This window comes from Hevea brasiliensis, chromosome 9 (assembly GCF_030052815.1).
Source record: "Hevea brasiliensis isolate MT/VB/25A 57/8 chromosome 9, ASM3005281v1, whole genome shotgun sequence".
Classification (NCBI taxonomy): domain Eukaryota; kingdom Viridiplantae; phylum Streptophyta; class Magnoliopsida; order Malpighiales; family Euphorbiaceae; genus Hevea; species Hevea brasiliensis.
Genome location: NC_079501.1, coordinates 83,663,544 through 83,676,827, shown reverse-complemented (window position 1 = coordinate 83,676,827; position 13,284 = coordinate 83,663,544). Strand labels below are relative to the sequence as shown.

Genomic DNA, 13,284 nt, shown 5'->3' with positions numbered 1-13,284 from the left:
AAATTTTTTAATTTTAAAATATAATATAAAATTTTTTAAATTTTTAAATTTTATATAGTAAAATATCTATAACTTTTAATTACTAATTTTTCAATTAGAAAATGATGTGAATAACTTTTTCATAGCGCTGAGTTAATATTTTTCAATCTTTTTTTATGTAAAGTATAAAATTATTCTTTCTACACGTGAAAAATTATTTTATCTATAGAGAGAAAAATGATTCAATTTACACATGAATTGAGAGAGAAAAGAGAAATACTAGCTAAACTCTATACTAAAACTGTTCAAATCAGCGTCTAACTGAAAAACCGATAATTAAAAATTAGAAGGATTTTATTATACAAAACTTAAAAGTCGATGGAATTTTGTGTTACATTTTTAAGTTGAGAGCTGTAATGTTATAACTAAATAAATTCAGGAATAATTATCAAAATTTATCTCAATATAAAACAAGAGAATGCAATAGCTTAAAATGTTCACCCACTTTTTGAGAATCGGATAAATACTTATTTGGTATTACAGTTAGATGATTAAAATAACTTTTATGAATAAAAGTATTATTTTAGATGTTATTAAAAAATAATTTAAAAAAAAATTATTTTATTTATTTTAATATTTTAATTATTAAAATTTATTAAATTTAATTTTAAATTATTTGTAAATATTATTTAATTAATATATTTAAAAAAATAATTTTCTTAATAGTTAATTTTTAAAAAAATACCAAACAAACTCTAAAGGTCGTTTTGGGAGGTTAACCAAGTCCAGACTTAGGGAAATGGACCGCTTCGGAGAGTTCCTCTTTGCATTGATAAACTAGGTTGGGATTGATGCTGATGAGGAAATTTAGAGCTAAGTGCAGGAAAATTCAAACAAATGCGATGGGTAATACTCCAACGTAAGCTCGACAGGCGAACCCAATAAACTGAGTCAGAGATATCAAAAAATTTTATTTTTTTTTAATTTAATGAAAAAGAAAATGTTATATATAATAATAATTTATTTTTTAAAAATAATTTTATAAAATAATAATTTTTTATAATCTTAAATATATAATTGTCTTTAATTAGTTTTTTATTTTTGAAAACGTTGCTTATCACTTTATTATTAATTCTATTGAAAATATCTTTTAACATATATAAAATATAATAATCATATAATAATTAATATTTCACTGGGTTTAGCTTTCGAAAAGATTTAATTTTGTTGTTTTTGCTTTTCAATCTTCGACTGTTGATTGTTAAGTATATTAATCAAACTACTTTTTCCTTCTTTTTTTTTTTCTTAATTTAGAAGTTCATTACACTGAATTTCTACATAACATACTACCATTGTTATAATAAAATAAAAGTAATGTTTGTTCCAGTTAATTTTATAATATGCTTCTTCTCCTGCATGGAGTTTGGTTTTTGTTTTTTTAATGCCTTTCTAGGATCCTCTAGTACATATCTGCTATGTATTTTTCTGCCTATGTACTCAGAAATTATATAATACCGATGTAATTTCATGTAGGATAATCTATATGAAATAGCAATTCAATAATAAATAAACATATATATATATATATATATATATATATATATAAAAGTGAGTTTTAAAATATTATAATTTTTAAATAAATTCTCATTTAAAAAAATTATTTTCATTTATATATCAATGTATAATTGTCCAGGAATTGGTCCTCCAGAATTTCACATCGGATGCAGAGTATGTATGTATGGATTATATAGGAGTAAGAACTTTTTTTAGTTCCATGTACATGTTTCATTTTGGATAGTGGTTTAATATGATATATTTCGAAATATATTTAGAAATTCAGTCCAAATTGTGTGCTTACAAATTTATAATGTAAGATACATTTTAGCTTGTCTTAAGTGGAAAAATGCTTATGTAGGAATTTTAAGTATTGAATATTTAATTTAGATAGTTGTTTGGCAATATTTTTTAAGATAGTATTTGATATTTTAATTAGAGTTAAAATATTGTCTCTCTTATTATGGTGTTATACAAGTATTTATACTAGTATTTAGATATATATTTTTTTTCAATTAGCAACTAGAGAGATTAAAGTAGTGGATTATGAAATATATAGAGAAAATAGACTAGACTTAACTCAAACCCTATAGCTAGTTCAAGGAGAGGAGATTTGCCCAAGTCTTATATATAGTACAAACACCTTATCTCAAACCAATGCGAGGTAATAAAGCGTTACCTCTCTTTGCTTTTAAAGTACTGTTTAGTATTTTGACTATAGTAAAAAAGATAATACTACCATTTTTACATTTAACAACTGATCTAATGGCTATTTTATCAAACACTTCTGGTTTAAATTACTATATAAATAGCTAACCGTTAACAGTTAATATCTAACTATTAATAACTAGTAAAATAACTAATAACTATTAGAAGAACTAATTGTAGTAAAACAATTAACAGCTGCTATTAGAATTAATTGCTACTAGAATAATTAATATTATCAAACACACAATATTATTACCTTAGGGAAATAATTTTTGTTATTGCACCACTTAAGATATTTATCTTTATTGATCCAATTGAGTTCATTATTTCATTGCATGGTATGATATCTATAAAGTAATATTTTGCATAAGTATATATATAAATAGTCAAAAGGCAAAAGAACCGCTACCCTTTTATATAAATATATAAACTTCGGTTCGATTTAATCTTTAAAGTTTTTTTACTAAATTAACTGAATTAAAAAAAAATTTAATTTTATAATCAAAATCAAACTGAAAACTTGAATTAAATCAATTTTTATAATTGAATTGTGCTCTCCTTAACTATATAAAAGAGATTTCAATTATTTTAAATTATATATTTATTTTATTTTAAGATAGTAATTTTAAATTTTCAATTTTAAATTAAAATTTGAGTTTGATTAAGATACTTCAAATTGAGTATATATTTAAATAAGCTATGAATTGAATCGGGTGGAAAATTGTCGCCTACACAGTAGACATGCAATACTATGAGCATAAACGCATTGCCACTACATAATAAATCCCGTTGGTTTTATCTTTTGCGACATACAAATAATAACATCCATCTTCAGCACAACTAAAACTGTTTTAACTCTCAAGTACTAAAGACAAAACTGTTTTAGCTGCCAATCCAACGCCCTTCCAAGAAGTTCACAAAGTACAGCAAGAACCCTAGAACGATATAGAATAAAATAGACAACATGGTTTCGCATATAAACCAGTGTTCTATGATTTCTTTCAGTCACGAGCAACTACTACCACCTGTTTTCCAACATTTTGCCCACTAAAAAGACCTACAAGAGCTGCAGAGGCGTTCTCTAGACCTTCAACAATGTCCTCCACATATGTTATCTTTCCTTCTCTGATATAAGGCAAAACAACCTCCAAGAACTTGGAATACAGGTGATAATAATCAAAAACTACGAATCCTTTTATGCTCACCCGTTTGTAAACAATAGACATCAGGTTACAGACATCTTCAGGCTTCTCAAGATTGTACTGTGAGACCATTCCACACGCAGCAATACGGCCATGGACTCTCATGTTCAGAAGCACAGCATCTAGCATTTTGCCCCCAACATTTTCAAAGTAGATGTCAATCCCATCAGGGAAGTATCTGGGCAATTGAAAGCTGATTGGTAAATTACTTGCAAGTAGTAATTTTGAGATTTATATCTTTAATCAATGTAATAGCATAAGTATACTGACCTTTTCAAAGCAGCATTCAAGTCGGGCTCCTCTTTGTAATTGAAAGCCTCATCAAAACCAAACTTGTTCTTCAATAAATCAACCTAGATAAGGATAAGTAATAGAGAAAATAAGTAAATAAGAAAATATTTTCTAATTTGGGTGGAAAAGTTTATTTCCCACACATATATATACCATGAATATTTAAATGAATATAACTAATTAAATTTTAATTATAATTGATTTTTAAAAAATTATTTAATTCTTTCTTAATTAGATTATCTTTTAAACAATTAATTAAAAATTATATTATTTAAGTGTTGTAAATAATATTTGCATTTCATATTTATGTAATTATTATGATAAATTTCATTGTATTAATATATGGTTAGATATTTATAAATGTTAATATAGGTTGTTAAATATAATATATTTATAATAGTATTAATAGTATATATTATAATCCTAATAATCTCATTTTATTTTTAGTTTTTGGTAACTTATCCAAAAAAAAAAAATTAATATACATTCCAATGAAATTGAATGTATAACCAAATATGATAATGTTAAATTCACATAATTACTTCTTAATAATTTACTTTCTAGCAACCAAAAATCCCTTAAGTGGTTCTTTAAAATGTTATCATAATTTCTCTGCTAAATATAGTGAATTATGGAAATTAAAGGTTATATATTTTATATATACACTTACTATCTAATTAGCACTCCTCATTCAGTTTTGTGTTTACCCCTGAGGAAAACATCCCTTGTTTAATCATATTTGAGCACAAATAAAAGCACGCCTTTGTTTTTCTGTAGACCCAAACTAATTGCTTGCTAGTGTACATTAAGAATAAAAAAGATAATTTATTATTTTGCTATTGTATTTTACCATTATCAATACTTTGGCCTTTATTATTTGGAAAATAGACTATTTAGTCACTCAGCTTTGTTTTAGTTTCACACTTTAGGTCATTCCTTTCATTTTATCCATTAGTATTTAAGATAAATTACTATTTAATTATTAGATATTATAATTATTTACAGTTTTATCCATTAGTTTTGCAATTATTTACACTGTTGCTCCATCTCTCTACCTCTTCCACCCTCTCCCTACCTCCATTTATGTCTCTCTCTCTCTCCCTGTCTTTACATCTCTCTGCCTCTCTCTCCCATTTATGCCTTTCTCCCTATTGGTCTCATTTTGGTGTCTCTCCCTTGTTTCTCTCTCTTTCTATCCCCTTTTCTCTCCATTACTTTTTTTTTCTCTCTCTTTCCCTTGATGCTCGTCTCTCTCCCTCTCTCTCTTGCCCAATATTTTTCTCTCTCTAATGGGAAAAAGAGAGAGAGGAAGAAACAAGGGAAAGAGGATCGGGAATAGAGAGGGCAGAGAAAGAGAGAGAAAAAAAAACAAGGGAGAGAGGAGGAGAGGCAAAAATAGGAGAGAGATGAAAAGCGAGACATAAATGAGAGAGAAAGGTAGAGAGAGAAAAAGAACAAGAGAAAGAAGGACATAAAGGGGGAGAGAGAGAGAGAGAAAGAGTGTTGGGGGGGGGGGGGGGGGAGAGGGGGGAGAAACTGTAAATAATTGCAAAACTAAAAGACAAAACTACAAATAGTTGCACTATCCAATGATAAATCGTAATTTCTCTTAAATATTAATGGCCAAAAAGGACAAAACGAACTTGTATGATAAAAGCGAAATTAAGAGACTAAATAAGCTTACAAAATACAAGAGTTAAATGATAATAACAATAAAACTCAGAAGCTAGTACTCCATTTGTTTTGCATTGCATTCTTACTATTTGAGATACTCAAGAAAGTATATTAATAGAAAATATTTTTCTAATTAAAGAGAAAATTAAATAATTTTTAAGTAAAATAACTTCTATTTATACTTATATAACATAAATACATATCATTAATTTAACATTATTACCAAATAATTAAAAATAATTTTATGAAAAACTTTTTTTAGAAAAGAAAATATTTTCCATATGCAAGTTATTTTTCATGAAAAAAAAATAGTCTTAATAATAAATTACCAAAAATAGTATTACGTACCTTTTCGGGACTTCCAGCACTTCCAACAACATAACAACCCAACAACTTTGCGAATTGCCCAACAAGCTGACCAACTGCACCTGATGCTGCTGAAATGAAAACATATTCTCCTTCCTTCGGAGCACAAACCTCATAAAACCCAGCATAAGCAGTCAATCCAGGCATACCTAAACAATTATAAAAATAAAAGAAAGTAAAAATGCATGTACACATTGAGTTCATTTAGAATAAATCATTTACAAGAAAATAATTCAAAAGAATTCTCACACAATCATACATAAGAATTTTATTTCTTTTAAAATGAAAAATATTTTCTTTTAAAATAAAAAAATGTTTTAATTTAAAAAGATTTGAATTCTTTCATTCCAAATATGAGAATTAGTAAAAAAGAAATCAATTGAATTGTATTCTTACAAAATTCTACATTCCAAACAAGGGGATTATGAAATAGAAAAAAAAATATAATGTCTCTTTAAGAGCTGCACTTCAACTCCTCAGCAGTAGACGCATACTAATTGACTCACTTCAACTGATTCAATTGCTATCTTCCCGTCTATCGCCTATCCCGTGGGAGATAGAGAATGAAAGGTTGATAATTATAAGCCTAATTTTAATCAACCAAATAAAATGAAAGTCCAATTCTGATTTAATTAGATAAAAATGTAATTAATTTGAATTAAATTGCCAAAATTAAAACAACTAGATTACATTATAATTTTACAAAAATATTTAACCTTTTTTTATGATTGATCCTTTCTTTAAAATTAAAGTCAATAAATGGTTTGAAGGAAAAAGAAAAGGAAGAGAAATTTTCTCTACACAAGTTTGAATATATAATTAGTAGGTTGTTTTAAGTTTTAACTCTGTTAATCAATTTGATGTAAATTTATAACGCATTTCAATCAATGTACAATTTAGAATTATTCCAATTAAAATGATGTATAAAATTAATGTTAAACGGAAAGTTAATATGATAATCATATATATGACATAATGTAAAGCTAGCCCATTTGAATTAATCAAATCAATATGAAAATCGATCATCCATAAATTAATTAAATAAAAATTATTTTTTCCAAAAATAATATTTTGATATGAAAATAACTAACAACATGTAGATTGTTAAGAAAATAGGCTAGGTCTAACTCCACCCAAAAAACTAGCTCAAGGGAGAAGGTTTGTTCAAATCTTATATTTAGCATAAAGTCTTTATCCCATACCAATGTGGGACAACACACCCTCCTCACGCCCAAGCATGAACATTTGGAGAGTGAAGTTTGCAGGCAATCACATCTGTGGATGGCCCAACATTGAATAAAGTAGGCTCAGATACCCTGTTAAGAAAATAGATCAGGCTTAACTCTACCTTAAAAGTTAGCTCAACGGGAGGAGGTTTGCCCCACAAAGTCCTTATCACAAACCAATGTGGGACAAACACAACTCCTTAAAGCCTAGGTATGAATATCTGAAGCGTGAAGTTTGTAAGTAAACATATATATAGGTGGCCCAATATTGAAGCAAGGTAGGCCTAATACCATGTAGAGAAAATGGACCAAACCTAACTCCACCCCAAAAGCTAAATATTTAGCACAAATTCCTTATCCCAAACCAATGAGGGACAACATAAATTGATTTGAATCTAAGTTAAAATTCTTCATGTATAACGATTTAGTGGACGTAACCTAAATCAACTCATAACTTAAATGATAATCCGAGTTGAACTCACTTAAAAAAACAAGACCCCAAATGATTTACAACCCTAAATACCTCCAATTCAAATCACTTAAACCTGCCAACTCAACCTATTTTCACTTTCCACCTCTAGTTGCTTCAAATAAGTGATAATTGTTAAAAAGCTTCACTCAACTTAAACGAAATCAACATATAAAAGAAATGTTTAAAAAAGGGTGCACATATGGTATGAGAATTCATAGTTTTGGTGTTGAACTTTGTTATGAGTTTGGAAAGGTACGAATCAAATATATGTTGGAATATAAAATATGGATCAATAGACTCATGGTTACAATGTTTAAACATGAATCACGTTAATCAATTCACCTCGGTGATACTCCAATTAATGTTAAAATGATTACCTTGTGTTGCCTTAAGTTTAGACTTGGGCCTTATTTGGCTGGGAGTAAGTAGGTTAAGGAAGTAACTTTTTGGAAAGTGTAGAAAATTATCTCGTTTGGTTTGCATTATTAAAATTCACTTCCCAGAAAAGTTGAGCATAAGTGAAGTAACTTACCAAGGTGTGACTTGATAAGTTACACTTCTCTAGTTAAGTGTAATGAATTTATCAATTTATCCTTCAATTTGTTACACTTAAATTATTTTATGGGCATTATTGTGTTTTGCAATTTAAAACTATTTCCTAAGAAGTTAATTTGTATAGCAAACACATTTATATCATACTTTCCAAGAAATAAGTTCCCTAAAAGTATACTTTCTAGGAAGTATACTTCCCAGGTAATAAAGTATTTTGAGCTAAATAAGGCCTTATAGTCATATAGAAATAGCTGTGCCATTAAGGATTTTAAAAATGGTTGCTTTTTCTCTCATTTTTTTTCTTTGTTTCTCTTTTCCTAGAGTTTAAAGGCCTTATCTTCTTTTTGTCACAATATGCGGTCTTCCTTTACCCCTCAAAGTTGGGGAAGGCCATCCTTTCCCTGGGTTATGGGTTCCCTTTCCATCGTAGGTGGAGTTGTAAATAGTATTTTGGCTTTAGACCTTACTCGACAGAGATAAGAGGAGAGTTTGTTTTGTGTTGTTTTAGCTCATGTGGATTTTAGTTTTTTTTCCTTGTTCAGTATTGTGAATCTATTGCATACAGATGGTTCTGAGGTAAAGTGGTCCAATAGGTTATATTTGAATCTACTTAAAGGTGTGATTGTTTATGTGGGAGGAGTTTGGAGGAGCAAGTTACCTCGAGGTCTCTACTAATACCTGCAGGTGCTCGTTGACCCAAAATGAGAGCTATGCTTCCTTTTTCACTTTTAGCACTGAAGCAGATTGACATAGCTTATAGCATGCAAAAGGATCAATACACAATCAAACTCTTGAAAATAAACAAGATCTAATCCAAGACCTTAGCATAAACAAGACTTAATCCAATGTCTAAAGATAAATAAAGCAAAGACAGCTTTATGAAGAAGAAAACTTCATTGAACAAATCTGAAAACTTCTACATAATGAAAATATAATGGGTATTCATAGAGTTCTAAATCCTAATCTAATAGGAAAATAATTTGAAATACCTAATCTAATTAGGAATGATAATTTAGACTCTTAAATAAACTATAAATAACAAAACAAAACTAAAAAGGAATTAAAGAATCCAAATTATAATAGAAATCCTAAAGTAAGTGGGACTTCAAATACTTCTTTTTTACTTAGCATGCGCTATTCACTCACACTTTAAAAAAGAAAGAAAGGAAAAACTTGACCTTGAGTAATTTCTGGACTGAAAAATAATGGGATGGCTATCTCTCATACCATTCTCCTCCACTTAAGATAAACTCGACCACAAATTTTAAAGTGTTTATAAATCAAAATCTCCATTGAAAGATCATATAATATATTTTTCTTGAATGGTATCAATAAGATTGGCTTGAACAAAATTGATTTGAGCAAGTTCTCATCTTCCTTAGCATGCTTAAACTCATCTGGACAAATAAAATCAATAAAAACAAAAGGAAAATTTTTAGAGAAAATTTCAATCTTCATTGGAATCTCTATGGCTTGATGTTCTTCTTTTTCCATGACACTCTCTTTAAACTCTTCATCATCTACCATAGCAAAAGTCACTACAAAAGTGTCAAATTCAAATTCAAATTCAAGATGATTCCTTTGTTCTACAAAGTCTTTCAATGACTTGTCTTCAATATTTTGTGTGAACATTGACCTCTTTACTAGGTGAGTGGATTCATCTTGTTCACAATCTTTATTTTCATCCTCTTTATAAGGTCCACAATAGATTTGAATGTCATCATCATGTTTTTCAATGATGTTGACATATTTCCTCTTTGGACATTCGTTAGAACTATGCCCCATCTCATTACACCAATAGCATTTGATCGGAGTAGGCTTAACATAGGGGTTATTAGTTTTGGAGGGTTAGAACTGCTAGCTTTATAGTTGACACTTGTGATCTTAGCTATCTCCATATTATCACCCAAAGAAACATCTAGTGAGTTTTCCTCCTTTTCAGTTCTAGCTTGGTGGTCATCTCCATCATATGTGGAATAATAAATTTAGCGAGTTTTCTCCTGAAACATCATCTTAGCTTTCAAGGCTAAGTTCCTTGCATCTTGCACACTCATCGCCATCTGATTTCCAATTTTATCATGAATTGAAGGATTTAATCCCCTTAAATATCAAGCTTCTTGTTGATTATCACTTTTGGATAAGTGATTTCTTACTGCCAACCTAAAGAATTCAGTGGTATATTCATTGGCACTCTTATTTCCCTACAAGCAATTTTGGTAAGTTTCAAATAAAAATTGTTCATAATCTACAGGTAAAAATCTACCCCTTAATAATTGTTGCATCCTCTTCTAAGTAGTATCAGATTGCACCCTTCTCGCCTCCCTATCTCTTTCAAATGATCACACCATACCAAAGCTGATTTTACCTTTCGTTCCTCTAGAATTTCAGCATACTAGAAGAAGAGGTCCACCTCGAACAACCAATCAAGAAAACCTTCAATGTCAAGATCTCCATTAAAGGTACCAACTACTAGTAGGTCTAGAGGGATGAGGTGCTAGGTCCCTTAAGCAACGTTCAGGGTTCGAACCCTAGCGTTGTGAATGGAGCAAACTGGGTTGGGAGGGTCGCCCCTATAATGGGCCTCTGCAGCAACCGATCCGGATTAGTCGGCCAGTGGGCCGGATACTGGGTGGTCTAGACCAAAAAAAAAAAAAAAAAAAGATCTCCACTAAAGGTAGAGATATCTTTATTCAATTTGAACTCATCATCCCTCCTATAGAGATGTTGGAAATTTCAACCACCTCTTTATTATTCTTGGCATGCAACATACCCGAAATCCATTTCCTCATCATCTTTCGTCATAACTCTTCTTCTAGGATTGACAAGAATGGGATCAATGCTAGCTCTACTGGGGTTAATTCCACCAGCTTGAATAGGTTCTTAATTGCTATTTCCACCAACATTCAACATGGCGCACAATTGCTCTTGAAGCTCTTGAAATTGGCATCCCAAATTTGTTCTAAATTGCTCCATATTGTTTCGTTGTTCTTGATTGCTCTTGAAATAACTAGCAACCCCTGATCACTGTTATGAGGTTAATTGTTACTGCCCCCACCATCATTAGCCATCATAATAAGGGTGAAATTCCTGCTTTGATACCACTTGACACAGCGTGTAACCCAAAAAAGGATCAACACATGATCAAGGCCTTAAAAATAAATAAGACCTAATCCAAGACCTTAAGATAAATAAGACTTGATCCAAAGTCTAAGGATAAATAAAGCGAAGTAGCTTCATGAAGAAGAAATAACAAACCAAAAACTAAACGGGAATTAAAAAATTCAAATTGTAATAGAAATCTTAAACTAAGTGGGACTTCAAATGCTCCTTTTTACTTAGCTTTGTGTCATAGATCTCAAAACCAATGTCTATGGCGATGCTCCTTTTATGCTTGGGCTGCCAGCTGCTAACCAGGTTCCCTTGGGTTGCTATCATATATCTAGGGGACCTCTTTTTTAGGCTTGTCAGCCATGTATGGTCTCTTCATCTTCTACCTTTCCACTGGTGGTGTTGTGTTCTCTCGTTGAGCTTCTCTTTGCGGCATGAGTTTGAGCATAACTTCTCTTCTACTGGGTCATGGGATTTCAAGTCTTGGATATCTTCTCTATTAGGGTTTCAAATGTTAAGGGCTTAGGTCTTATTTAGACAGAGCTTGAGATTTAGCTGGTCTCGTTTGTGTTGTACCATGGACTCGCTTCTGTATTATGGCCTTTGGCCTTTTTTAATGCAATGAAATCTAACTCTTATCTTTGAGAGAGAAAAAAAAATCCGTTAGAAAACTCTTTTTTCTCATGTCTATTTGAATACAAAAGAATGGTAATAAAAAGACTCCTATTCATGGTGCGTAATGTAATGCCATTAACTCCATAAATTTTTGCATTATTGGTTTAGTGATTTTTTTGGTTTGTTTTCTACAAATCATTTTTTTTTTAATTAAACCTAGTCACGGACCATAACTACCGATTCAACCAATCTCATAGTTCGCTGTAATTTTGGTTTGAAACGATTCCAATTTAAAATGATTCTAGGATGGTTCTAGTTATATCATAGTATTATCAAACTATAAATTTTTAGATATCATCTATTTAATTTTCAATATAAAAAATCAAAAAGTCTAAATATAAACTCAATAGAGAAAATCTAAATATATAGTCTTTCAAAATATATAGATGATGAGCATATATATAGCATTTCTCCTTAAACAATTTTTTCTGGCTCCGCCCTGAAAGTGTGTAATGTGCGATGTATGAAATGATCAAGTTGAAAGAGCAAAAAGAAGAGGAAGAAAAAAAAAAAAAAACTTCATTTTTATGGTTTTTATGATGCTTGTCTTTTGCTTTAACCAAAAATATCTCAATGCAGCCTCCACCTATTGAGAAATTTTTGTCCCAATTTGAGATTGTGTGATAGGAAAATATCTAGAAATCGGAATTTTTAATTATTTGGTGAAACCTATGCATATATAATTACCACCGTTGATCATAATAAGGTCTATGTGGGACCCACCTCAATCTACTGTTATAATAAAATCATTGCACATTGTATATATTGGATAATTTTTCTTTAAATCGAGACGAGGAATTACCTTTAGAAAAAAATACAATACTTTCTTTCAGTTGGAGACTTGAGCAAATCATGCCAGTATTTGAAAAAAAATGTTCAAATGTTGATGTGCAGGGATTTCTATGACTTACCAAGAATTCCAGTATAGTAAGAAAGGGGGACATCAGTGTTCTGAATTTTAAAGAAGCCTTGTGGTGCTGTGATGAGACTGTACTCTTCCCACCCAGTTGTTCCCCATACCAAGTCACCTTCTTTAAAGTCTGGGTGCCTCGAATCCAAAACTCTACCCACTCCAAGCCCTGTTACTGGCTGCATGTTTTCACCAACAATTTCACAAGAACATGCAATATTTTAAGAATTGAATTCATTACCAATTTTAAATTTTCAAGACTTCCAAGAGAAAGAGTAAGGAGCTTACAGAGCCTGGAGTGTAGGAAGTGACAAGGTCATCGCCCTTCTTCATTAAGATTCGCATATAGGGATCACATGAGAGATAAAGATTCTTGACAAGTATCGTATTATTAGAACCTTCAGGCACCTTGAGCTTTATAGTGCCACCAGATGTTAGTTGCATGTCTGATTCTCTAGGGAAACCAGTTACGTAGTCTCTGAAAATCACCTGTTTGTTGCTCACCAGGTCTCCACCGCCACCAGCCATTGTTACTCTTTTTCTCTCTCTTGGTATGGGATTGTATTT

The 13,284-nt window shown here is 30.4% G+C and overlaps 1 protein-coding gene across 1 annotated transcript; it reads right to left on the bottom strand.

The window, feature by feature from the left end:
* Window positions 1-2,993: 2,993 nt before the first annotated feature.
* LOC110649251 (2-alkenal reductase (NADP(+)-dependent)) lies at window positions 2,994-13,284 on the bottom strand. The gene is made up of 5 exons (XM_021803748.2): window positions 13,006-13,284; window positions 12,719-12,896; window positions 5,757-5,923; window positions 3,714-3,796; window positions 2,994-3,621 (listed from the first exon to the last, which is right to left on the bottom strand). Exons 1-5 carry the CDS (start codon window positions 13,243-13,245, stop codon window positions 3,243-3,245), a joined length of 1,047 nt encoding a protein of 348 aa, XP_021659440.2. The 5' UTR covers window positions 13,246-13,284; the 3' UTR covers window positions 2,994-3,242.